Source organism: Mesocricetus auratus, unplaced genomic scaffold (genome assembly GCF_017639785.1).
Source record: "Mesocricetus auratus isolate SY011 unplaced genomic scaffold, BCM_Maur_2.0 Super-Scaffold_100041, whole genome shotgun sequence".
Taxonomy (NCBI): Eukaryota; Metazoa; Chordata; class Mammalia; order Rodentia; family Cricetidae; genus Mesocricetus; species Mesocricetus auratus.
The window spans coordinates 8,969,323-8,997,084 of record NW_024429218.1 but is presented as its reverse complement, the minus strand read 5'-3'; the positions used below and the strand labels follow the sequence as shown (position 1 = coordinate 8,997,084).

At 40.0% G+C, this 27,762-nt stretch overlaps 1 protein-coding gene across 3 annotated transcripts in view; it reads left to right on the top strand.

The window, feature by feature from the left end:
* The window catches only part of Il15 (interleukin 15), a 70,653-nt gene extending 43,174 nt beyond the window's left edge, over window positions 1–27,479 (top strand). For all 3 annotated transcript variants that reach the window (XM_040734841.1, XM_021231611.2, XM_005077725.4), the window contains exons 2-7: window positions 14,458–14,553; window positions 15,686–15,783; window positions 16,691–16,775; window positions 22,211–22,255; window positions 24,514–24,651; window positions 27,103–27,479. In XM_040734841.1, coding sequence (XP_040590775.1) covers window positions 14,542–14,553; window positions 15,686–15,783; window positions 16,691–16,775; window positions 22,211–22,255; window positions 24,514–24,651; window positions 27,103–27,213 — 489 coding nt within the window. In that variant the 5' untranslated portion in view covers window positions 14,458–14,541 and the 3' untranslated portion in view covers window positions 27,214–27,479. The remainder of the gene's footprint in view (window positions 1–14,457; window positions 14,554–15,685; window positions 15,784–16,690; window positions 16,776–22,210; window positions 22,256–24,513; window positions 24,652–27,102) is intronic.
* The last annotated feature ends 283 nt before the right edge of the window (window positions 27,480–27,762 follow it).

Below are 27,762 nucleotides of genomic sequence, written 5' to 3'. Positions count from 1 at the left end.
CCACAACTCCTTCCTTCCTTCCTTCCTTCCTTCCTTCCTTCCTTCCTTCCTTCCTTCCTTCCTTCCTTCCATGTTCTCCGTGGCTAATGTTGCTACTCAGCAATATCTCCAGGAAGCTGTTTAGTGTGACATGGCATAGTCATGTGACCCACCACATACTCTGGGATGATATCACACCATATGTCCAGCTCTGGTCATTCTCTGGGGGAAGTATAAATCTGTGAACCACAAGGAATGGGCAGAGTGAATGGCAGCAAGCCTTCAGCAGGCTGGACTCCAGGGCTCTGTCCTAACACAGTACTCACTGCAGACTTGATTTTTATTGATGGGCCTTATGGAAGGCAGCCACATCATTGCACAGCCAGTCTGCGTGGGCCCCGGAAACTGCTATAAAGAGTACCACCTCTGAGGGCTCCAATGCAAGCTTCGCACTGCCTCGTCCCATAAAGCAGCAGGTCCAGATGGTCAAGCATCTCATAAATGATGCTTCGTTATGCTCTACATATTTTTTGATTTGTTTGTTAGCTTGTGTTTGTTAGCTTAATTTGCCCTCCTTTATCACTTGCCTTGATGCTGCTCCTACCCTCTGTGTGGTGAACACATTGAAGAAATTTGGATAACCAGTGTCAAGTCCAAATACCCATGGAAAGTACATTTTTTTCCACTTCCTTGCATTTTTCTCAGTTAATTGAGTTAAATGGCTGTGAGTCTCAAAATAAGGCACCAAGGGGACTGCAAATGATGCAAAAATAATTGAGAAAAAGCCAGCCAGGCATAGTGGCTCTTGCCTGTAATCCCAGGACTAGGGTGTCTGAGGCAGGAGGATTACCATGAGTTTAAGCTTCTTGGTGAGTCATAGGGCAGCCTGGTTACAGAACAAGACTCTCTCTCTCTCTCTCTCTCTCTCTCTCTCTCTCTCTCTCTCTCTCTCTCTCTCTCTCTCTCTCTCTCTCTCACACACACACACACACACACACACACACTAAAGTGAAAAGAAAAATAAAGAAAAAATAAAACAGGAAAACCATATTCATGATAATAAAATACACACAGATAATTAACCAGAAATCACAAAACACAAAAATTCACATGAGCAAAAATGACCTAGTGCTGCCATGAGAGGAGAAACTGACACAAGGGTTGTTCCATTGATCTTAAGTACTGTAAACATGGCATGCTTCCTGGGAAGCAGGATATGATACTTTTTTAATAACCATTGCTGCCGGGCGGTGGTGGTGCACGCCTTTAATCCCAGCACTCGGGAGGCAGAGGCAGGAGGATCTCTGTGAGTTCGAGGCCGTGCTGGACCCACAGCCTCCAAAACAATACGGAGAAACCCTGTCTGGTAAAATAAAAAATAAATAAATAAATAAATAACCATTGCTTTTTTTTTTACAACTTGTCTCCATGCTGAAAAATCAGAAATTACCTTTTTTTCCTGGCATCCACCAGGCCAGAGCTAAACTCACAGAGTCAACTCACAGACTATAATCACCTTCGGTGCATTTTAATTAGTGTCTATTATGGGTTAAATGGTTTAAACCCAGTTTGCTTGCTAACCCTTTAGGGAGAAGCCATTGAACATCTCGGGGCCACAGTGTTCATACTTACAACTCCAAAATTACTATAAATGATACAAGTATAATTTATGATGTACTTGAGTCAATATCCCAGTGGCTAGAAACTATCTGGGATTAACGAATGAGAAATCTTCCTGGACTTTGAAAAGATAGGAAAATTCCAGGTGTGTGAACTTGTGTCCAAGTTCAAGCAAAGCCTGGTGGAGGTCATGAGGGATTTGCTCTGTGGGAATCCAGGGGGTGATTTCTTCCTTTTGAAGGCATTTCTTGAAATTATCCTGTATTCTCACATGGCTCTCTATTCTTTGGGGCCGAGAATATATTTCTCTTGAATGCTATTTTTCTTTTACCTCTATACTTGATTGCATTTTAAATGAGACATAGATATTTCTGCTACTTAAGACAGATTACTAAGATACTAAATGAGTGCCAAGCATAACACTGCAGAATACAATTAGTGTGGACACACATTGTCTTCTAAAAAGTTGGGTTTGCCTTTTTCTCTGTAATATATTATGAGAAACATTGATGCTGTCATTTTGATGGGTTCTGCCTGAAATGGATGGCTCTGTTTTGACAAGTCAAAGCCTTCACATGACATTTTAAAGTGTTAAAGGAAATTAAATGAACAGTAAAATTATAAATGGGGCTTAAGCTATAACTTCTCCCCTGGAAGGGAGGATATTACAGATAACATGCACACAGGGAAAGATTTTTCCTGGTAATAAAATTAGGACAATAACAAACAACACAGAATGAATCTATTTGCATTGCCATTTGGCATAAAAAGAGCAAGAGTGGTCTTTACCATGCAAGTACCTATGTGGCTATATATTTGTAATGCTGCCATAGAGCAAGGAAGGCAGCTGTTTATCTGTTTTCATTTTGTTTTGTTTTCCATTTCCATTGCCATTCTGTCACTGCATGGCTTCATAAAGCTGTAGGCTTCTGTTAGGGAGACTACGGAGGCCGTGTGCTTTGGCTGCTAGTGTGCAGATTGTCTTGCATGGTGGTGTGTTGTTTTATTGTAGCTGGAGGGACTGTGCGTGAGACAGGGAGGGGTATGCCACCAGCATTGTGTCCAGAAGTATGCTCTCCTCAGTCCACGTGCTTCCTTCTACAGGATAAATGTCATGCCACTGTTTTCATCTCTTTTGTTCAAAAAATATCTGGGACTTGTCAGATGGTGGTTTCCATCAGACATTGACGGAAAGCATTGTTGTAAAGCTGCTTCCTGGAGAGGGTTTGATGTCTCGCTATAAAGTAAACTCCCATAAAATTTGATCGGAAGGCGTCTTTATGTGTTGTCATCCTGTTTGCTATTAGCAGCTCAGCACAGAGTGTTACTTTTACTCTGGGTTATGTCTGTTTTGGGTATTTGGACAAACTCTTCATCTCAGTAGTGACTCTTCTCCTTCAGATCAGCTTTCCCATCATACTCCTCTAGGAAGTAATACACAGTCTACCCAACTCACCTCCCTGTGCACGGAAACCCATCATTCAGGGTATCTTTCTTGAACATTTGAAACAACAAGAAGCAAATATCATTTAACAGTTCCCCCCTTTCTTACCCCAGACATAGCTGCTGAGGCATACTTCAGATGAGAGCGCTCTCAATGTATGTTGAACAGATTGGAGGTTATTTCACTGCAGCAAGCACACGTTCATGTCAGCTCTGCCTTGTTATAAATACTTCTTTCAACTTTTTCTTTCTCTTGAAGAAATACATTTCCTTTCCTTTCACCATGTGGGTCCAGAGGACTAAACTCAGGTCTCCAGACTTGGCTGCAGATGTCCTTACCCACTGATTCATCTCTCAGATCCTCCCTTGACCTACTATAGTCATGGTTTTATGCTCTCATGTGCTGACATTTGTGACATATGGTGATTCTGTTCTGTCTTGACTGAATGATTCATAATAAAGTGCTCTTATCCAATTATAACACAGTTTCCTTCTTACCTCCTCCCTCTTTTCTGTTCTCCCTTCCTTCTTTCTTTCATTCCTCTCTTCCATCAAATACTTTTGGATGTTGCTTTGAATTCTTCTATGAGATTAGCCATGAAAAATCTATTTATTTCAGTTTTTCTCAGGAGTTGGCATGTATGATTAACATCCACAAAAGGAGCAGAAATTCTTTAAATGGTAATAAAATTCATAGCAATCTTTCATTTGGTCTGGAAGCAGGTTTCTTGGATTCTTAGTTATGGTTACTAATACAGGGATGTAACATGAGGCATCTTGATAATGTAAGGGCTTATTTGGCTCACATATTCGGAACCATAGTGCTTTGACGGACGTCAATGAGAAGCTCAAAACCAGGCAGGACACAGTAGGCAGGATCTGATGCAGGGGTGGCACCACCCTCGATGGACTGGGCCCAGTCCCAACAATCGCTAATTAAGAAAATACCTTAAAGGTTTGCCTACCTCTGAATTCATTGAGCCATTTTCTCAGATGAGGTTCCTTCCTCTTTGATAATTCTAGCTTGCATCAACTTGACATAAAACCAGCCAGGACACTTGGTGTTCAAATGGAAACTGAACAACAAAGGCATCTTTTTACATTATTCTTTAAAAATAAGTAAAAGAGTAATTAGTGATCCCAACTAGATGTTTATTTGTGAGTGATGCCATGAGCAGTACTGATGCCAAAATGCTATCTGTGAACAGGAAATAAATTTTCTTTTTTTTCTCATGCTTGATAAGATTCCATTCTAGGCCAGTCCCGTGTGGCTGAAGTAGCTAGAACGAGGCAAACAGACACCATCCGCTGCCTTATAAGTTATGTGTCCTATGCTTCTACTGGGATCTGAGAAAACCCTTCTCCCCAAGAGCAGCGCTTGACTGGTTTCCTAAGTGCAAGAAGACTCTTTTCCAGTGAGAAGTGTACAATATTTCTGTGGGTGTCCCAGTCATTTGTTGGCTTAACTAAGGGGCTGTTCCTGCAGAGATCTTTCTCCATAGGCTGTGTATAATTCCTAGACACTTGATCCATTTTGTGGATGCTGAGGACAAGCACCATTGTTTTCTGCTGGTAGTATACTGTTCACAGACTACAATTTAGTATACCGATTTATTGAAGTAATATCAGATGAGATAAGAGCTATGCAGACAATTTTTCTAATTGTAAACAGCGATCACTGGAACAACTGAACTGCTCTTCTTCGTGGAAGAGATTAGTAATGTGGGACTTTGCTCCTATGTGTGATTTCCCCTTTCAAAACCATCTTGTTTAGCTGTATTTTTTCTGAAGATGTGTCCAGATACCAACAACATTAAGCTTAACTATTACCATCATGTACAAGTTACTAATAAGCCAACACTCACATTTGCTGTCTTCTTATGTACTTCTGATGTTATGATACTTTTTTGTGGGGTTTTTTTTTGGTGGGGAGGGGTAGAGGGACGGTTTCCCAGCCAAGAGTGTTTGCTACTCTTGCAGAATATCCAAATTTGGTTCCCAGCACCCAGCTACTGCACTAATGTACACATGTGCATAATTAACAGCAAAGTAAAAATTTTAACTATAATGTGATTTGAAGAGAAAATTTAAAATCTTGGAAATATTTAGTATTGACAAAATTTTCTAGTTTTATTAGGCAGTACAACTGTGGGCAATATTGATAATTGCATTCTCATTTAAATTCTTGATAAAATTATATATTTTCTCCATCAAACATTTTATCAAAGTCATTTTAAACATAAAATTCTGACTAGAATATATTTTTTCAAAAGCAATTTGTTCAAATCAGTGGGTCAGTGATGTGAGATGTGTAGTTTAATATATAGACTCTGAAAGCCAAGCAGTGTGGCTCCTTTCTTCTGCACAGTAGCCCATATGGAGTGGAGAGCCAGTCTCTGAAAGTTCTGACACATTAGGGGGTGTAGACAACGTGCTGTGATAAACTGTTGCTAAAGTGGAATGCAGATGGCCTCTCCTCTTGGTTGCTCATCACTATAGGAAACTGGAACAAGTTATTCAATTAACTTGGATACTTGAACAACTCCTGGCTCACTTCTGCCTCTTGCTATGGAAAGTTGACCCTTTCCTGGGCTTAAAACCAGGATCCAATAACCACAGATCAAATAGATTTGGGGGAAACATCTGATCCTATGCAGATTTTTCTCCTTGTCATTATGTCTTGAGCACTTAAGGATATTTATGTCCATAGCACTGACACTGTGCTCAGTGTCATGGGTAATGTAGAGATGCTTTAAAATGTGAGCAAGTGCTACCACCATACACAAGAAACTTGAGTATCAGTAGAGTTTGGCATCAAGAGTGAGGGTCTTGAAATCAGCCTGTGAGAAGAGGAAAGCCGAGGATCCCATTGCAGGTTTTTCTTGTTTGGTTCTTAGAATAACAGTTGTATAAACACGAGAAGGTAAATTTAGATCAAAGAAATGGTTTAAAAGACATTTTCAGACAAATCTTTTCTACTTTTATCTCTACTGAGATTTCTAAAGGTGACATGAGCCAGAAATACTGAGGATGGATTTGTGGAGAGACTAATGACTAGCTTCAGTGTGGAGGTCAAGATGCAGAAAAACATGATGCAGCAGATATTTGAAATTCTGATAGAGGGCAACAACTCAAAACCATCCTGCTAGGAGCTTCTGCTGAGCCTATGTGTTGCGTAAATGGAGAGAGTTCATGTGAAGGTCTTAATTGGTAGTGGCCAACAGGGTTAGCTGTTAACATGTAACCTTCGCATGCAATCACCTCGACTATCATATTTTCAGCACTCACATCCTCTCCTTCCCTGTAAAGAGAGAACACAGATCACCCGGAGTTGTTAGACAACTTCAGTCAGAGGGACTGTTTATTATGTTAGAGCCACAGTTTATCTGAGAAGTAAACTCCTGGACTGAGTTATTATTGTAGCTGAATTTTCAAAATACCATATTGAATTCCTATCAAATGAAACTCTTGCTCAACATCACTGTCTAAGGAACCAGAGTGGTTCCCATCGTCTAGAATGTGCAATGAGCCTCTTCTGTTCAGTGGTTCCCACCATCTAGAATATTCAGCCAGATTCCTCAGTTCGGTGCTTCCCATCATCTACAATAATCAGTCTGACTCTTCAGTTTGATTGTGAAGGTCACAGGCAGCCTGGTGCCACTTCCTGTCCACCCGTGTATCTCTCAACTTCCTTCACTGCCTCTTCAGATAGCACATTATCACAGGAGTCTGATGATACAGTGGTTTCATGCACTAACCTCCTTCCTACTCAAAGTCTATCCACTTTCAGTATCTACCTCCTTTGCCACTTGATTCTAAAACCATCTCTGTTTTTGGGAATGCATATTTAATACTACTTATCACTCATGTACCCACGATACATATGCTTCTCCTTCCTATCATGAAATTTTAATGCATGTCGGAAAACTGAAGAAGCTGGGTCCAATGTCATGGAAGGATGACAGCAGCAGTGGCAGGATCAGTGTAGATGTATTCACCAGCAAAGAGAGAAGGCAAACAGCCAAAAGGCAACTTTACCTCAGACCACCAGGAGGAGGTATTACTTACCCTCCAGGAAAAATAATCACAAATGCCAAATAATAAAAGTCTGAAAATTGCCGGTTAACACAGAACTATATTACATTTAACATCTTGATTGATCTCTATAATATGTCCTTTCCTTTAAAAACTCAGTATTGTTTTTAGAGTTCATATGTAATTCATGTCTGCTTGGGTTACGAACGCATGAGTGTCGGTGCTTGTAGCCAGAAGAGAGCCTCAGGTCCTTTGGAGCTGGCAACACAAATGGCTTTGAGTTGCTTAACATAGGTGCTGAAAACCAAACTTAGGCAGAAAAGACTTTCAATTGCTGAGCTATCTCTCCAGGCCCCTGCATCAATCTAAATACAAACACTCCGTTTTCATAATTCATGTGCTAATGATTTTTCTCCTTTTTATTGTGTGAATAAGATATATTTCTCCAGAAAGGTTCATCAGTATTTTTCTTCTATTGACTGATGGTTTTAGGAAGTAGCGTTATTACGAATGTCACATTTCTAACTACCTCCCCACTTCCAGCCCAGGCATTCTGGTGGAAGCCAAACCTTTGGGTCATAGCAGCCTGCTCCTTAGACTCCTCTGCCTCATCTGCTCAACAGTCTTCTGTAAGACAGGGTGAGAGGGTGTGAAATGTCAAGGCTTAGGAAGTCAGGTCCCGGAAGCCCTGTGTTTACATCCTTAGGGTTCCTAGCCAGTCTACCTCTTCTCTGAGGTGGAGTAGGGTCAGGTTGTTACTGGAAGGCGGACGGATGGAAGGAAACGTTGATTGTATGCTTGCTACTAAGTCAGGATGACTTTCAGGCAAAACATGAGCACCGCTCTGGGCAACCTGCACACGTCCATAGCAGGAAAAAAGCTACGTTTCAGGAAAACAGCTGCAGCTACACTCCAGGATGTCGTGCCGAATCTGCCTCTGTCTGAAGTGCACAGCACACTCCGGAGAAGTTTATTTTACCCTTTCATTGACAGATCATAAATGTCCTCTTTTAGCACATGGACTTTGGCCCAGGAGTAATTTTGTGTATACTTTACTTCAATCCTCTGCCCTAACTTTTGCAAAAGGGGACTTTTAAATGTCTTACCCAAGAAAGCTTATGTTTAATGTTTCATAATTACACTAGGATCAGATTGTATTGAGGTAAGAATGCCCATTTTCCCCATTCATGAGTGTAGCTGTGAAAGCCCATTTTATCCCAATCGTTGGACCTAAACGTTGCTAACCCCCAAGAAGACACACATTTCCCAGGGTTCACCCCCCTGCAGTGCGCCTTGGGGGTGAGGGAAGATAAGGGATACCTTCCTAAAGTGGAGGAACTAAGGGTGTCTGCAATTACTGCTTCTGTATTCCCTGAGACACCCGACTGTCTTAGTTACAGTCTCCACCCCCCACCTCCCACCCCCCCCCCCCACCGACCCCCAACCCAGGTCTACCCTGAAGGCATGTCCCATTGTACTGCATGTACAAAAATGTGCTCTGGAGACCTGAAATGTCATCCATTTTTTTAAAAAGCACAAACAAATGTTTTTAATAATAGCATTTCTGGGAATGAGGATGTAGGTCATTTAGGTTATGTGACCCTGTTTTAGAAATGTCCAAACCCAAGAACAAAATGCCTCATGCTTGCTTGCACTCAGGAGAGCAGGTTTTCAGCATGCACACGAATGTTGCAGTTGCTTGCTGTATGGTCGTGTCAGCTGTGACCAACAGCCAAAGCAGTCAGAACCCCTTCACCGCAGCCCGCATGTAAGTACGGGTGGGTGCTGATCTTTCCCATGCTCTCTGACATTTTTCCTCTCCCAGCTCCGTCTTTGTTGAACTCATGGTTTCAGGCCCTGTGTTATGTTTTCAATCCTTCCATCCCTTAAGCTTCAGATAAATATTCATGTTTGACAGAACTCGTTCTTTTGTATCCTAATGGCCTTCAGAGCATATTTTGACTGTCATTTTTAGGAATTTATGCTAACTTATCGAGTGTTTTCTTTACCTACATAAATAAATAAATGGTTTCCTCCTTTAGTCTATGAAATACTGCCGATGACAGGAGGTGTTCTCAGGTACCGATCATCTTTACCTCAAGGATAAAAGTCTATTTACATTATTCTCTTGAAATATTCCTGGGTGAAATTTATTATATTTCATTTTGGGGATTCATATCTATTTCCATATAATTCATAATAATTTTCTTGGAGGAGATATTATATAATTTTGATATCAGATCTTGATGTCCCCTAATTAGGGAAATCTTACATTACTACAGCAATACATGGATTTTCTGACTGTTTGGAAGAAGTTGTGTTAAGAATTCAGAGATTTCCTATTTTTGTGAATTTTATCTAGATTTTAGTGTATTCTGAGGATATTTATCTAATCTGATTTACTTCACTTTCTTGGGAGACTGCTTTGTATTTACTTAGAATGTCAGTGTTCAGATTGATTTTCAGGGATTTATATTTTATGCAAATCATAATCATATTCATACTGGCCATTTTTATTCTAAATATGTGTATACTTGAATTTTCATTTTAGTTATTTTCATGCTTTCAAAGAACCAACTGTTTTATTAATCACCTTTTCCTATGTCATTGACATGCTGGTGTCTTATTAACACTTTATTATATTTTTTCATGTGTTCATTGGATTTTTAACTCCTTGTAATTAATACATAATAAAAGAAATATACTTAATGCATATCCTATGAAAGCATGAAATAATTTTCATGATTATGCTTTCACCATATTTTACAAGTGTTTAAATTTAATAAAATGTCCATAATTACTTTTTTTCACACCAAGATCATTAAATGATCACTTGGTAGTTACAACAGTATTTGTGTCATCTTTATTTGCTATTGGTATAGTATTGCTTTGTAATCTGATACTGCTGAAACAGTGTAATTAATATTATTCAAATTCACTCAATTTTATTGACTTGCAATCAAAATTTCTCAGATTTAATTTGAAGTTTTCCTAATTTTTGAGACTGTATTTTTGCCTAAAATAAAAGAATAAAGACTTCTAGGTCTGAGTCCTACACCAACTTTGTGAATGTTGTTCATGTTTACTATCCTTTGAAATTTGATATTTCCGTAAAACAGAAGTGTCCATCTCCTCTCTCTCTCTCTCTCTCTCTCTCTCTCTCTCTCTCTCTCTCTCTCTCTCTCTCTCTCTCTCTCTCTCTCTTACACACACAGGGAACAAAGAAGTTGTATTAGAAACTTTATCCTAGGCACTGAAATGAGAGAGCCAATGGTCAATGGCCAATCAATCAGAAAGCTTATGATCTAGTTGTTAAACCATTAGTAACTTGAAGTCAGTAGGGTGAAGTGTTGGTAGAACAGAAATTGCCGAATTTTACTGACATCTGACATGACGGCACTTGTCCTACTATTTATATTTAAAGTTTTGGAGGACATGACCACTTTCCTAATGTACTTTTTCCTCTATTTTTTTCAGTATATAATTGGGGCTGTTCTGTTACCTGTGTACACATCATACTTGCTCTGTCTTTGCATGGATCTTATTTTTTACTCCATCACCTGAATTCTGATCTCTGTGATAGAACCAGTTATATACTTTTAGAATATTTCCTTTCTTTCAACTACTTAGAAAAATATTTTGGAATTTATCCCCCCTCTCTCTATTTTCCATAGTAATCTTAATATTTGTTTTTCAAGCAAATTACTGTTGCATTTCACTGAATGTTACTGGCATGTATGGTCTCACTATTGCCACATTTCATGAATAAGTTTTACTGCTCTCTTCCGTGTATGTGTGTGTGTGCTGAAATGTACGCATGTGTACCATATCTGTACAGATGTCCACAGGTACCGATCTCCTGGAACTGGAGCTGTAAGTAGTTGTGAATTACCCAGTTGAGTGTAGAGAACTGAGCTCAAGTCCTCGGCAAAGAGACTCAAGTGCTCTCAACCATGCACCATCTCCCCAACCCCAGCTCTCCTGTTCTCTAAGGCTAGATGTGAGAGAGCTTTGCTTGCCTTCTCTCCAGGATGGACAGGGTAAAGTAGTCTCCATTAGGATGTTGAAGCTCCCTAGTCTTGTGCAGCAGCATCAGGTCTCTCTGACTCTTGCCTGTAAGCAACTTTCCATGAATACAGCTTAGTTTTTATTTACCCTTTTCATCTTCCTTCAGTATGAATGCTTGTGTTTTTCTTTACTTCCTTGAAGTTTCCTATTTTTTTATTAATCTTTTCTGTTCTCTTTTTTGTTTCCTTCTGGAATTCCTTTTAGGTGATACAGTGTTAGCCCTCTGCCATAATTTCCAACTTCCATCCCATGCAGAAGCCTTGGCAGAATTTCTTCTCCCTTCATTAGTGCTTGAATAAAGTCCTTTTAGGATATCTCTGTAGTGAGATGTCCTAATGACTGTTTCTGGACAGTGAGCTAAGTTTTTTTTTATTGTTATGTTTTTCCAAAGAAGTTGTGCAGGATGTCTGTCTCTCGGATTTGGTTTAGCTGGAGTTTTTCAAGAACACTTATGAAAACGGCTTTTTGAAAACATTTCTACTAAATATAAAAAAATAAACCTAGAAAAGTCCACCTAGCATATGCTTCCTGTGTGTGTTCTTTATCTGTTCTAAATGGCAAGTGTTTTGTATTTATTTTATATCAATTTTAAGTTTATTTTTATTTAATGTTTCTTGGATAGGGCTTATAACTTAGTTAGCCTGGACCTTAAGCTTGGTGACCTGAAGTTCAGTCATAATTGCACGGGAAATGTTTATTTTGGGAACAGTTTTGTTACCTGAGCAACTGATCTCATTTTCATCATTCCCAAGTACTTAAGGTATTTCATTAATACATATGTATATGCCTATATATCTTTATTCGAGGTGATATTTTAAAAGCATGAAATATCCTAACTGGTCTTTTAATTTTTTGTTGTTGTTGTTTTATGGTGGACTGTAAGGTTTAGAGACATGTGCCAGTTTATTCCCTGAGTCCGAGCACCTCTAAAGAAAGAGGTGTATTTAACTCACTGTCTGGAGCTGAAACACAAAACCAAGTGACCTCATCTGTTTGGCCTTGGTGACAGTGTCGCTTGGGTTGTATGGCAAAAGTATACACAAGAAGGATAAAGCACATGGTGAAATCATAAGTCAGGCTGGCTTTTTCTTAACAACTTATTCTAATGGGAACTAGGTGGGATCCCTACAGAATTCCACTGGCCCCTTCCAAGGGCAACTTGACAGCAATTACTAAAGAACTGTCAGTATAAGGTGCAAGACATGAAAAGCTATGACTTTCTCAGCTAAATGAGGCTGGAGTAAGGGATCCACAGGGGCCAGGCATTGTCAGCAAAACAAAAATTGTTTATCAAGAGATGGTTGGGGAGTCAGAGGCCCTGGACACTTATTTTGTTAATGTAGCTGAGTTGGGTTGCAGTCAACTCCCATTCATCATCTGCAACTACTCTCAAGCTGTAGTGGATATCGATGTAATTACGGCCAATACTACAAGACTTTGAAAGTAGGAACACTTGTTGCATGGCCCTTAGTCGAAAATGACTCTGATTTGTGTAGTGGCAGCAGCATGCCCACTTATCTCCCTCTTTCATGCTGTTAAGGACATGACTCACCTCTCTGTAAACACGCTGCTCGGTGCGCATGCCTCGCTCAGGTGCTTTCCATAATGTCACACTATTTCAGTCCTCACTCATAGGTAACATCTGATCATTTTTTAAGATATGATCAGAATAACACTTGGCTATGAAGACTTGCAATATAGAAAGAAAACACCCCATGCATATTGTTCGGCAGTCCTTACCACGTTCAAGCTCCCCTAGCCTCTCTGGTCTGTTCTTTCACAACACCCACTTACTCGTTATGCACAGTTTTAAATCAAGTTCTTCGCCTGTTCTAAGTTGTGTGTTACTTGCAGGTTACCATGCCTAGACCATACACAGACATAGCAAGCTCCTGTCACTGGTGAAGTGGAAAGCCGTCGTCCTTGGTAAAAAGACTACAGTCAGAACTCTGTCCCAGATAAATAGCAACGGGGGCAGCGAGGAAAAGATAGTCAAGCATTCCTGAGGTGTAAGTCAGAAAGCAAAGACACAAAGGTCAACGGAGGCTGACCGGGAAGACCTAGCTGCCTCTGGAGTCTTTGCTGCTTATGCTTTCAGGTCAGTTCAGGTGACTTAAGCTTTGGGGGCAATCATCAGCCATAGGCATAAACAAGGCTCAGCCTGTCTGGTGCTTGCACAAGCTTAATATATGAACTCCTGCTGGAAGGGGAAGTCTAATGCCAGAGTCACGTGGAATCCAGGGTGAAGACTGTTCAGAAGCTCGACATTGCCTATACACCTCTAGTATCTTGTTTTATACCCCCAATAATGTTGGGTTATTTCCCTTTTACAGGATGACAAGATGGCTCGGGAGGTAATGGTATTTGCTAACAAGCCTGATGACTTAAAGTTTGATCCCAGGAACCCACGTTGAGAAAGGAAAGAGGGAGCCCCCACAATTTTTCTCTGACTGCCACACATGCACAATGGCACACACACACACATAGATGCACACAGGCACATACACAAAAACACAGACACATAAACACACAGTCATACGCATAGTCAAAAACACAAACATAATCACACATAGACGCACACACACACACTGTAGAAATAAGGGTAATACTCTGCACATAATTTACAGAAAATATTTACACATTTGGAAGCATCTTCAAAGTGTAAAAATTAAGATAATTAATCGTGATAAATTATATTAGCAAAGCAAAAGATAATTGATATTTTTTGTTGGTAAGGGCCATTAATATGTATCATTTTTAAGTCTAGGAGGACTGTCCATATTTTACATATTTTGAGTTTGAGTATTTTAATGAAATGGAGTTGAATGGGAATGTGTAACCATAAAATGTTTGTCTACTTTGAGTTAGAAAAAATATAATTTTGCTATTTAGGGAATTGACAAATGGTGTTCCAGTAAATTACTTTGAAGACCTGAGATGTCTATTTTTAAGCCTGTAGATATAACTGTTACTGTAAATTGGATCATCAGTTGGTGGTTATTTGAGTCTGTGTATTTGGATGTCTCTAACTGTAATTGATATGGGCTGAAATCTGTTAGATCTGGGACATAGTGAGAAACGAGGGCTCTGTTCTTTGCACTAAGCAAACACGGTCTTCAGTTGGCAGTCATGAGGCCAGGTTGGTTTCCTACGTGCTCTCATGAGTGTTTGATTGATGATGCTTGTTTTAGGGAACATGTAGGGCCCCCTTTGGGAAACAGGTGCTCCACAGGCACCAGGTTCATCTCTGTCTGTCCCTGACTTGCCCATTTGTGTTTTTGATTGTCATCCTTTACCCTGGTTGTGTTTCAGGAGGTGTTCTGGATGGATAGCTGCTGGAAGCCAATCGCCATAGCCAGCTCTTCAACACTTAAGCATTTACCTGGGCATTAAGTAATGAAAATTTTGGTAAGGAAAAAACAGAAAAAAATAGCATATTGCTTTTCTTATAAGGTCACCTTAATCTCAGATATATTCTATAATAAGATGCATGATTATTCTCTAAACATCTCTGGCTCTGACCGAAATCTGTTTTCCCAAGATTTGTCTTTATTTTATAGAAAAGTGATGTGGGTTTTTGTAAACAAGACTAACAGTCTGCCCATTCTCTCTGTGTCATCAGTAATGCATTATTTTTCTTAGTTCGGTCTCCTTGTTCTCTCAATGTCTGTGTACCACATAAATTATGCCTCTGAGGACAAGGGCTGGTGTTGTGCATCTTTTCTGCAGAGACTAAATAGGACACAGATTTCTAGTGGTTGAGAAATTGTCTGACATTGTTCTCTGCAACTATAAAAGCTTTGAAAACACTAAAGAGTCAGGTCAAAGAATCAAATCTGGATCTGTCTCAGACATAGAAGGTTCTAAATAACCAGGAAAAGCTGTTGTGTCATGGCTAATAGAACGCTAAAGGAAACACCTCTTGAGACAGATCTTGTCACTACTTAGTCCTGGGTAGCCTGGAATTCACCACATATAACAGGCTCAACTTCACAGAATTTCACTTGCCTCTGCCTTTCTAATGCCAGGATTGACGACATGGACATGCGCTATCTGGTACAAATACCTTTACTAGTTTTCACTTTTATCCAGTTTTTATTTATGTGATAGCAATGTATTTTAATTTCCATATGCTCACATGAAATTAACATACAATTGGTTGCTTGCTATTGTTTAACATTACTAATCTGTGCTGTATGTAATATGTGGTTTATTAAAAGGGAGGGAGGGTGAAGGGAAGTCAGTGATGACAGACGGAGCTGACTGGTCCTAAGGGTCTGTGTGTCAATTGCTAAGAATGTCAGTTTATCATTGTCCTCCAACTGGAGAAATATCTGCTTGGAGAGTTTTGTGCATTGAGACAGTTGGAGATCAGAATAAAACAAAACACAAGATTCACTGAAATTTCAGTGTTTCTATAAAGAATGTTGATAGTGAAATGACACCTTTACAATTATGGAACTAAATTACAACAGCATGCACTTCTACATGTTTTTAACTAGAGATATTTTACCATATTGTTTATGATTATGTTTTCCAGAAACCATATATGAGGAATACATCCATCTCGTGCTACTTGTGTTTCCTTCTGAACAGTCATTTTTTAACTGAGGCTGGCATTCATGTCTTCATTTTGGGGTAATTTCATCTTTAATTACAGCTGTTATATGTTATTGGCCATTATCATGTGTCCTTGGATTTCTTCCTGTTGATGCTGTACTATGTTAAGTTTACTTGTGTGTAGGATATGTAGGCGACTGTGGAGATGCTCAGGGACTTGACAAGCTAAACATTTCTGCACCTTGGTAGTATTCCATATGTGTATTCTATCACCCACAGCAACTGGGCTTCTTGATATAAGATATCCCATGCACTGGTACCACAAATGTACACTGCTCTCATTAGGCAGATTGCCATTGGCAAACGTGCATTGTCCATAACATTCTGAGAGTAACTGTTTTTCCTGAGGCTTTAAGAATCACTCCACAGCCACTTGATCGACGTGTCTTTAATTCTAGGTGTTTCATTTCCGTTTTAGCCAAAGTGAATAAATGTGTGGTCATCCATCTCTTATTTAGTTAAGTCTTCAGTGACTACGTGGGGGTCATGAAAGTGGCATTTAGCATACTGAAAAGGACATTTACTCTCACGGTTGTCACCTGATAAAGACCAGCCCTAAAAGTCTCATGGAAATTATACTTCAAGGAAACTAATATTTCAGGAACATTTATTGAGCATGAAACACATCAGGTCCTATCCCAGTTTCATTGTGATAAACTGCATGTGATTACTTACAACTTATCTAATCAGCTTTGTTCTTATCCTCAAGGGTGAACTGCCCTCCTCGAATTAGCTCAGAGTATCAGAGTTGTACCATATATTTGATGGTTCTACTCACCCACCGGGCTGTTGGTTGCACAGAGACAGAAGAGGCCTGGGCTTTTCCCCCAGTGAGAATATAATGAACTTGACTGTTACCTTGTTTATGTTCTCAGCCAGAAAAGACACCCTCTTCCAAAGTGCGTGTCTTTGTGTTTTCTTTCAGCTGTGTCAGCGTGGGCCTCCCTGAAACAGAAGCCAACTGGAAAGATGTGATAAGTGATCTAAAATACATTGAGTCTCTTATCCAAGTGAGTACCCGGCTTCCATTTCTCCTTTCTTTTTTGTCAAAGTTCATATTTGATATATTTGTTTGTATAGCCGTTCTTATTCTGAGAATGTCATACGTGAATATACTGAACATATGGTCATATCCACTTCCCTTTTCACCCCTGAGTCCCCCTGATCTGTCTCCCCACTGTGTCCACACCCAGCTTTGTATCTTTTTTTTTTCTTGCTCTTTGGAAGCCCACCGAGTCTAATTAGTGTTGCCAGTATGTACGTGGCTGTGTAGCCATCCAGAGGAACACAGGAAAGAAAGGATGGGCAAACCATCAGAAGAGGATAATTTTCCCTCCCCCAGAATCCCAGAAGCTATCAAGTTCCAACAGCTCCTTATAGGGTTAGAGCCTGGAGAGCACATGCCAGCTCTACTGTCGCTTTGGTAGACTAGATCCTGCGCAGGTAACAAAGTGCTTTGTGTCCAAACGGCACCCAGAAGACAGCATTTCGCGGCACCCCTCCCCACTGTCTGACTTGTAAATGTTTCTGCTTCCTTTTCATGGGTATTTCCTGAGCCTTGGTGGGATGAGGGTAGGTTTGACATCTCATTTAGCGCAGAGCAGCTGATCCCTTGGCAGCACTTTGACTAATTGTGCCTCAACACTGATTGCTTCCTACTAAAAATAAAATGAAGTTTCCATGACTAAGGCTGATAGGATATCAGGTCTGTGGACATACCCATAAATATGTCGAAGGTAATTCGACAGAACGGTCAGTAAGAAAATACTAGCAGCCAGTTCTACTCTAGGGTGTACGACTCCCAGCCAGGGGCTTTTGATCAGGATTATAGTTCCAGGCATGAAGTTTCTTAAAATCAATTATTCAAAACAGTCATGCCACTAACCACATCTTGCATGGCTGGTTCGTTATTGTGCTGTGTAGGAGCCAGTACTAGGTGAGATAATTGATGTCATTTTTTTACCCAGAAGAACATATGATGGCTATGAAATATGCACCTCTTATGTCTTTCTGCAAGCTCTCACAAAATATCTTTTGAAATAATGATGCTTGTGAAGAAAGATGTGAACTTTGCAAAGCCTCATAAGACATTGCTTTCAAGGTCTAATTTTTTGTTAAAACTTGCACTAGGCTCTAGTGGAGGACTTATTACTATTTCTGCTAACTGTATAGCCTGAATGTGACTTCTAATGACTTATCATTATACCAGTAGGTTAGTCCATCTCCCAGCCCTCATCAGAGAAGCTCCGTTTTTAGTAGATGGTGGTAACAGAGACTTACAACTGGTCAAGGTGAAGAAAGTGAGAGACTGCAGAATGCTCAGCCCTAAATGGGACAAGCCCCAAATGGGACATCTATATCACAACCCTCTTCCAAAGACTTGGTGATCTTTGTAGAAGAGGTATTAGAAAAAAGTGTAAGAGCCCGAGTCAGTAGATGACTAGAAGGAAACAGGGTCTTTTTCAACACAACAGGGAAGTTGTACATATGAACTTACAGTAGTTATAGCAACATACTCAAGATGTACACAAGCTGATGTCAAATAGAATCCCATCATGAACTGCAGAGGTTGACATTAAGTTCACTCATATCTGAGGACATGTTAGCAATTAACCATTGCTGGGAGAGGGAGAACAAGTTTTCTTTAAAGGTGTTGCCCCTGTGAGATCGTCTAGCTCAGGTGGAGGCCATATATCTAGGAAGAGTACATGGGCAACACTTCATGGACTTAAGAGAAAAGAAGATGACGCAAAGATGGGTGAGAAGGGAAGGGGTGTGGACATGGGGGGCTTATAAGAAGAATAAACATTAAAAAAAGTCTACAGAATTTTCAAGGAACTATTGAAGAATTAAAAAATAAATGCAGTATCTAAGCAATGTAGCCTAAGGGGCTCCATTCCTCACAAATCAGAAATGTGTTTTTCTTATCTGGAAAACAGATTCCATGAAGAGGATTCAATGTGAAATTAGCACTAGAATGAAATATCTTTTCTGGGCATTGTAGATCATCTCTCTTGCCTAGAGGTACCAAATGTCCTAGGAGAAGGTTCTACTGAATATAGTCAAGAAAACTCAGGAATACCATTCTAAATGACAATCCTAGAAGGTATGTTTGGTCCCTATGGACCAGTGTCTTCCATAATCTACAAAAGAGGCCAGAGAACATGGACCGAAGAGGTGATTCTCACTGAAGTGAGTAAGGATAATAATGGAAGGCCCACCACTGTCCTGGAAACTGAGCTGCTATTAGAATCACAACACACAACGCAAGTCAGACTGTAGCAAAACATCTCAACAGGTGATTCCCTGCATATTAAAAGAGAATACTTAAGTAAGACAAGATTCTTCTGACATAATAGCTATCATACCCAGATACAAGGAAAAATCATGAATCATACAAAAAGAAGGAAGTCGCAATCAAGACCATTATTAGCCTTATATTAGTATCAGGTAAAGTCAATATGATAGGAAATATAACTGCTAACTCCAAGAGCAACGTTAATGACAAAAGAAAATTCATGAAGAAAAAACACTGATTCATAATATATATGCACTAAGCAACAGAGCCTCAGAATTCATGACACACAAATTTCTCAGCCCAAAGGAGAAACAGACAAATTTATGACTACAGTTGTGAATTTCACTGTCTCAGGATCAATAACTAACTAAAGTATTAAGTAAAAATTCCAGAAAGATGGAAACCATGACAAAACCAACTAATGTGACTTGCTTTATGCATGAAGCATTCTGCCTAACAGTATCAGAACAAACTTTTAAAAATTGCCATAGAACTAAGATTAAATATACCCTGAGGCACAAAGTGAGGTTCATGAAACTAACCAAAATTTTGATTGTGCAGAAAGTATGTTAAGGACACAATAAAATCAAACTGGAGATGATAAAACAAAACAGGAAAGTTCCCCAAATTTACAAGTTAAATAATGTGTTTCTAAATAATTCATGGGTTAAAGACTAATTCTCAAATATATGAAAAACAACACATAGAACCTAATAAAACGAAATTTAATCCATTAAGATGTGAACTGTTAAGATGGGGAAACTTTAAAAACCAAATAAATGTATTAGAAAAGAGGAAAGGTGCTAAGATCAAACCAGCAAAATAAATTGCATCTCCCCAAGTTAGAAGAATCACAAAATAAATTCAGCACAAGTAGAGTGAGGAAAAGAGTAGATCTCAGTGCAGAAATCAAGAAGCTGAAACCTGGAAAGAGGTGGGCAAGTCTATGAAACACAAAAAAATTAATCCAATTAATAAGCATCTAATAATAAGAGAAAGGATATACAGCATTAGTACCATGGATGATTGATGGCTATCATTACAGAATTTGTGGGGATCAAATTCACCATCATTTCCCTTAGTATCTTGTAAGTACTGATTCTGCACCAATAACTTACAGGAAATGGGCAAATTCTCCAAATACCACAAACTCCCCAAAACATGAAATCAAAGGTTCAAGTATCAGTATAACCATCGACATCATTAAATTCACTATACAAAACCTCCTGGAAGAGCCATCAATAACAGCTGGATTTTCTTCAGCATCCTGAAAGCTATTACAAGGATTGAAAAGGATATACCTAGCCTCTTCCAGGGTATGGGAGGAATGAAGCTCCTAACACTCAGATTGGGAGACAAATCTTACTTTGATGTTGAAATATGAAACCAAAGACAAGAGACTCTCATGTACTTACTATAAAAATCCTGTTACCATATTACCAATCCAGATTTATCAGTGTATTTTATATAAACAGAATTACACATGAACATATGGGGTTTATTCTAAATATGCAAATATTTTCATTATTTGAAGATCAAAGAATCAATCAGTCCAGTCTGACATATCAGGAGAGTAAGGGGAAAATCACATCAATTGATTTAGAAAAGACATGATAAACACAGCACCTCTTATACAGAATGGATTATCCTTTCTTAATTACTGTACACACCTCTTAATATGATTGTGTTTTGATGCAGGATCTTTAAAGGGTCCATTTAAGTTAAAATATGGTCATTAGGATGATTTGAATCCAATATGGCCAATGCCCTTAGAAGGACAGAACACCATGCTACAGGTACCCACAGGAGGAAGATCCTCTGTGGAGACTGAGAGAAGACAAGATGGGTGTTAATGAGGCAGTCTTGGGAGACCATTGCTGGTATACCCTTCTGAGACTGATTGCCTCCAGAATCTGAGAAAATTGAATGTTTTTATTTAAGTCACCCAGCTCATCCTAAACGACAGCAGCTTCAGAGAACTACGGTAGGACTAGTTCAAGTCGAAATTTCCCAGCAGAGGAGGAACGGAGGGCAGCTTGTTCAACTTAATATAAAATGTGTACTAGAATACCTTAAACTACCTCTCTTGCTAGTGAGTGGAAAACAGCTTGATCCTGGGACTGAAAAAGGCAACTCTCACCACTTTTATTCACCGTGGTCTTCATTCTGGTGCCTCCATACAGTAGTGTATTAGTCAGGGACAAAAAGAAATAAGTGGCCAAGCCAAGGAAACAAACACCTAGAAAGCATTTCATACAGTGAAAGAACCACATCTGGAAAGGCTTCGTGCTGCGTGACTTCAACTGTTTGTCCTTGTGGGGAAGACAAAATTAGAGAGCAAATTCAAAAATGGATGCTTGGCAGGGATTAGGAGGGAGTGAGGGATGAACAGGCAGAGTATGGGTGCTCTATAACATGATGCAACTACAACACACACACGCACACACACACACACACACGCACGCACACACGCACGCACACACACACACACACACACACACTCACGCATGCATGCACGCGCGAAAATGAAGAGGCAATAGTCCTACAGTGCCCTTCAAAGTCACACCCCAGTGACCTGTTGGTCTTCTTCTAGACCCCTTTGCCAGAGCTTTCATCGTTTCCATCCTGGAACTGAGTTTGGGGGCATTAAACAGCCAAACTGTACCTATGTACAAATGTCCAGTCGTTGGGTATAACAAATGTACATAAAATATGCAGTATATTAACAATGGAATCATATAAAGGACAGAAAGAGAACTCACAACATTCTGCTGGGTTTTTTTTTCCTATAACACAACTGCTCAAAGTGTTATTTTTAAAAAGTCCAGTCTTAAAAGGTTGCATTCCATATGGTTCTATTTCTTTTACATTCTGGAAATAATAAAAGTGTAGGATTGGACAAGGGGATAAAACCAGTAAAATCTGGAGAAGGGAGAAAAGTTACATCAATATGGATTTCCCTGTTAGGGCTAAGTAAGGACCAGCAGGGTAACACAAAGAAGAGATCAGAGCAGATCACTATATGTATTCTTACAACTGCTGGAACTTAAAATCATTGCAAAATTCAAAATTAAAGGGCCTAAATTTATTGTTTACAGGAAGTTGTTATTAATAAATTTTCTATATTACCTTGTTTTCTCTTTTCAGTCTATTCATATTGATGCTACTTTATACACTGACAGTGACTTTCATGTGAGTATAGTTAATTGTTTTAATTGCTATTTTCCAGTTTTCAGCCATATTCCCATAACTTCACTGAAGTAGTTCGGTTTTAAAATCTAACTTACCATGGGTTCTCTAGTGCTTGACCCCTGACATTTCTAAGGAATCATTGGATTTGCAGGACTTAGGAAAAACAGATACATAAATGCTTTTTTTGCAATGGTGCCAAATCAAAATGGAAAACAAATATGTTTCCATCAGTGTCAAACAAAATCTATCATCTGCTTCTGTGATGCAGTTAGATCATCATAGAATTAGAAGCTAAAATCACATTAAATGTCTCCACCATACCCATTATTCCTAGTGCTGTAGCATGTCACCGTCTTCAATAATGACTTCTGAAACTTGCTTGAGGGCACCCATGTTTTGTATTTTGCATGAATTTCTGCACTTGTAAGAAGTCCTTTCACTAGTCTCCGGGTGATAAGAAACATAATCCAAACAATGTACTAGAATTTCTAACTGACACACTAGCTTTATTATAATGAAGGTTGAAGGCATTTGGCAATGTGGTTACTTCCTTCACTCTAGATTGCTGCTAATGTTGACAGATAGCTCCCTAATACTACTGCTTGGAAAATGGGGACGTTAATTGAGTTTAAATTGTTAGTAGTGTCACCATTTAAAGTACCTCAATGAGTTTTGCCCCGAGGCTATGTCTGCAGGGTACTTTTCTTAATCTGGGTGACTATGGGGGAAAGAATCACTCCAAATGGAGGCGGCACCGCTTCACAGGCTGAAGCCAGGACTGAGAGTGGGAAAGGGCAGAAGGGCGTTCCACAGTGTCCCGCCGCTCGGAACTGTGGGTCTGAGCAGTTTTCTTAAGTCCCTCAAGCCTTGCCTTCCCTGCCGTGATGGACTGGAACTTGGAATTGCGAGCACAGAAGGCATCCTTTCTCCCTGAAATTGCTCTTTGTCAGGGTACTTTATCACAGTGACAATGACAGAAACGAAACTAGAACCAAAACCAAACCACCTTCTGTGTACTCAAAACTGTCAAGTGCAACTTCTCGGAAGTGGCAGGTTTGTGTGTCCCGCTCTTAGTGTTCTGAGTAGACGCTGGAGTCGGAAACTCAGACAACTAGATGTTCACCAAACACAGGGGTTAGCTCTAGATAACCCCTCCTCTCATTTTAGTGTAGTTTCTGTTTTTCCCTGCTTTTTTAATTTTTATTTATTTATTTATTTTACCTAATCAGAAAGCACTCCATTAACTGAGTATAGTTTAGATTCAGGCAGGTCCTAACTAATTTAAGCCACTGTTGAATCCAATTAAGTGTTTTCTTTTGTTCTAATTTTCTATCTATTTATTTGCTTTCGATGTTTAGTAACTGTTGTAAGAAGTATGTTTTCCTGTTGCTCACCACCCCTCTCTGGTTTGGCCGGTCCATGAGTGGGTACTGTCTCTGCCTTGATTTTTACCTTGGACTTCTTGGGATTCTTTCTGCTTGGAACTGTAGGGGACAGTATGACTGGCAGTTGTCACTCCTTCAAATGTGAACGCACAGTCTGACCCTAAATGGTTTTATAAATGCCCTGTCACTTCCAGACTGCTGCGTCACCCATAGAATAGAAGAGGCACGCTCAGCGAGGGACAGTGGCCTTTGATGCCCATTTCCTTGTGCACAACAGTGCCACCCTTCTTCATTGTTGTTGGTTTTAGTTTTGATTTCAAAACCAAATTGGGGGGGATGGGGAAGCCACTCCCTTTATGATTAAAATCCCTTAGGAGCGCACAGACAGAAAACTATTTGGGGAAGCAAATCTTTAGCTTACAGTTCCAAGCTAGAGCCCATAACTATGGGAAGCCAGGTCAGGAAACTTAAAGCATCCAGTTGCCATACAAGAACAGAGAACTGCAGGAATTCTTGTTTGCTTCCTGTCTGCTAGTTCCCTTCAGTGTTATACCACTCAGGGTCTCCTGCCTAGGGAACGGTGCCACCACAGTCATTTGGGTCTTCCTCCATGAATTAGCAATAAAGACAGGCCTTTAGGGACATGCCTACGGGTTATCCTGAGAGAAAATTCCTCATTAAGACTGTCTTCTAAGTTGTGTCAAGTTTACGGCTAAAACCAAGTAGTGTTGATATTACGTGTCTTTATAAGATAACTAGATGAGATTGATTGAATTTTTTAAATCAAAGTCTTATCAACGTGAAAATGAAGAATGAGGAGGTTTGTTTTCATTTGTTTGTTTTAAACGGACTCTTTGCAACTCTTATTTTTAGCCCAGTTGCAAAGTTACTGCGATGAATTGCTTTCTGCTGGAATTACGGGTCATTTTGCACGAGTACAGTAACGAGCGTCTTAATGAAACAGTAAGAAACGTGATCTTCCTAGCAAACAGCAGTCTGTCTTCTAACAAGGTGAGTGATCAAATAGCTGTAGTGAGCTGCATCTGATGTTTTTGGCTTGCTTGGGGTAGGGCATTCATTCATTAGCAGATTCTCCTATGGAGACTACAGGAAAGAATTTCATTCCATTGGAGTGACAGTCAAAAGTGGTACCAGAGCTGGTATGCACAGAATCCTAAGCTCACTGATTCCCTTGGCTAACAAGCATTTCTGAATAGTGTTATCCAGTGTGCTTTAGCACGAGAAGAGTATTGGACAGGCTAGTGCATAGGTGCCCTGGATAGACATTAATGTAATTAAGTGTTTAACATCAGAAATGGTAACTCACATTTATTGGGTTAGTCATTACCGGCTGTCACACATTGTTCTTTATATGTTAGATTGATAAGGCACTAAGTCCTCAAAATCCAAGACTAATCTCTTCTTTTTTCATCTCTAGCTGTCCTTATTTCCGTGTGAAATGTTGATGTGCTCAGAAAACAGCCAGAGCTAACCACATGTCCCAACTCGGGCAGCTAATGGCATGAGAGCAGTAGTTCTACTCTAGCTTCTGTCTTCTCATCTTCCAAAAATTTAAGCAATGGAAATTATGATATTGAAAACTGGCACAGAGTCAAGTATTATTTGGAACATCCCAGACAGCAGGAGCAGGAGAGGGTTCTGGGAAAGCATGTACTTGTGACTCCTGTGGTTGACCGAGGGATGAGCTGCATGAACAGCCTCAAGTGCACGGAATGAATTGTGCCTCAAACAGCACAACCATGGGGGTGAAACAACACAGAAACAAAGGAGCTTTGTCATCAGAGGAGGCACAGTAAACATTGCATTTAATGAGTTCTTCAGCATGCTGTGTTAAAGCCCCTGTAGTCCCTGTTATAAAGGAAGAGGGAAGTGAATTAGCCAATCAGTGAATGAGTGAGCCGCCAGTTTGTCATTAAGCATAGCAGCACCAGAGGGAGCGTGTGTGTACTGGGGAAACTAGGGTCCTGGTGTAGGGAAGGGTTAGCCATTAAGCTGGGATGCAACACAGAGGTCAGGGAATGCATGTCTGGGACACTCAGTGTCTTTAGGCAGATACAACTGGGATTGCAATGGCCTTCAGGTGCTTTGGCTTCTCCCAAATGATGGGCTGCCTTTTGTGGCTGCTCAGATGTCACCTTCTCACTCATGTTAACTATGTACATTCTCCATGCTTTCCCCATTCTCTGTCCCTTTCTCTACATGTCTCACACTCTGAAAATCATGGACTAGATTCAGTAGCAGTAATTGTCTATTTGTCACCATTAAAGAGTCAGCATCAGAACATGTACATTCTAGGGTCTTTTTTTTTTTTTTTTGGCTATTTTTTTAATGTTTTATTACGATTCCCAGAACATACACTTCTCACGGGTATTCATCACTAGGGATACTTATCAAGTGAATCTATTCATGGTTAAATTACTTCTGTGCTATGTTATTGCCATTTACTAATGGTAAGAAAGTCAACAAATAACTCGTGACAGTATCAGTCCAGAGCTTTAGGCTGCTGGTTGGTGCCACTCCAACGTGATAATTTGGCATAAGCACTAGAAAAGTCAACAGGACTGCGTGGTTGGGAGACCCACGTAGAATTTCAGTTTACTGTGTCAGTGGGGATGAGTCACATAGGAGCTTTGCTTTCCTCTGTGACGTATTCTCAGGACCAAGTAGAGAGCAGTGTAAGCATTATGACAGTGTCTGGCACACAGTGTGTATCTGATGAATACTGGGAAATATGAATTCCAAGCACCTAATGGATGTGAAACCTAATTTTGGTTTTCCTGGCACAGTCTTCATAATTCAGAAGGTCTCGAAAAGATAATGTTTATGCATTCTCTTGTAATATTCTAGTTGTCACTCAAGCTATGTCTGTGGCATTTGCCTAAGTGGTTCAGATCAACCAATAACATTCAGGTAGCTCATGTGTGCCAGGCCTTGTGCTTAAAGCTGGAAACAAAAGTATATGGTTATGATTCCCAGGAATGGTTAGACAACAATAGTGTAAAAATGTTAAAAGTCTATGGTGTGTGTGTGTGTGTGTGTGTGTGTGTGTGTGTGTGTATGGCAAGTACTCTCTTGGTGTCTCAAGGGCATGGCATTCCAGGCCATGGAAAATGAAATAGATAAAAGATATGTCACAGAGGCCACGGACCATTAGAGAAGTATGGGCTTCAAGAAAGAAACGAAGAATACTTTGATAGGCATTAAGCTGGACGAATGCAGTCTAACGTGCCTGATCTGTGCGTTTGCAAAGATCTTAACACAATGTAGGCAAAACCAATCCCTATTGACTCTTTGATTCTTTCTTATAGTTTTTCTTAAGATGATATTAATTTGCCAATGTTGTCATGTGTGAAGCCCCCAGCCTCTGTTTCAAATATTTTAATAACCCCAACAAAGATATACATTCTGCGTGCCCATCTAATTCTTCCTTCTTGGTTGCAGAATATAACAGAACATGGCTGCAAGGAGTGTGAGGAACTGGAGGAGAAAGACATCTCGGAATTTTTGCAGAGCTTTATACGTATCGTACAAATGTTCATCAACACGTCTTGACTGCAGTGGGTCCTCGTCAGGGTTTCGGTTATGACCGCACCTCTGCCTGCTGTGCAGGGGCCAGTGCAGGTCTGTGTGTTGGAGATCTGCTGGGAAAACAACGCTGTCTAAGCAGAAGCCGAGGAGCCACTTGGATCAGATGAACTCTCCGAGATGACGGGATAAAAGGAGCTCTTCTCAGACTGGTTTTTAATTTATTACTGCACTTGTACATATTTGTAATATAACAGAAGATGTGGAATAAAGTTGTTCATATGTTTTATCAATTGAGCTTTAACTCCTACTTTATCCTGTTTCATTAGCTTGTGTTTGGTGGCATGTGATGTGTGTGTGTATACGTTTGCCTGTGTGTGTAGTGTGGCACACGCATGTGTAAGTGTGTGGGGGTTAGAGGCTGGCCTCCAGTGGGTGCCTTCCTCATTATTTTCTACCATGTTTGTTTTGTGTTTAAGGCTTTGTCTTTTCTTTGACCGGGAACTCAGTAGCTCAGTCAGACTAACTGGCCGGTGAACCCAGAGATCTCTAATATTTACCCTCACAAAAGTGGGG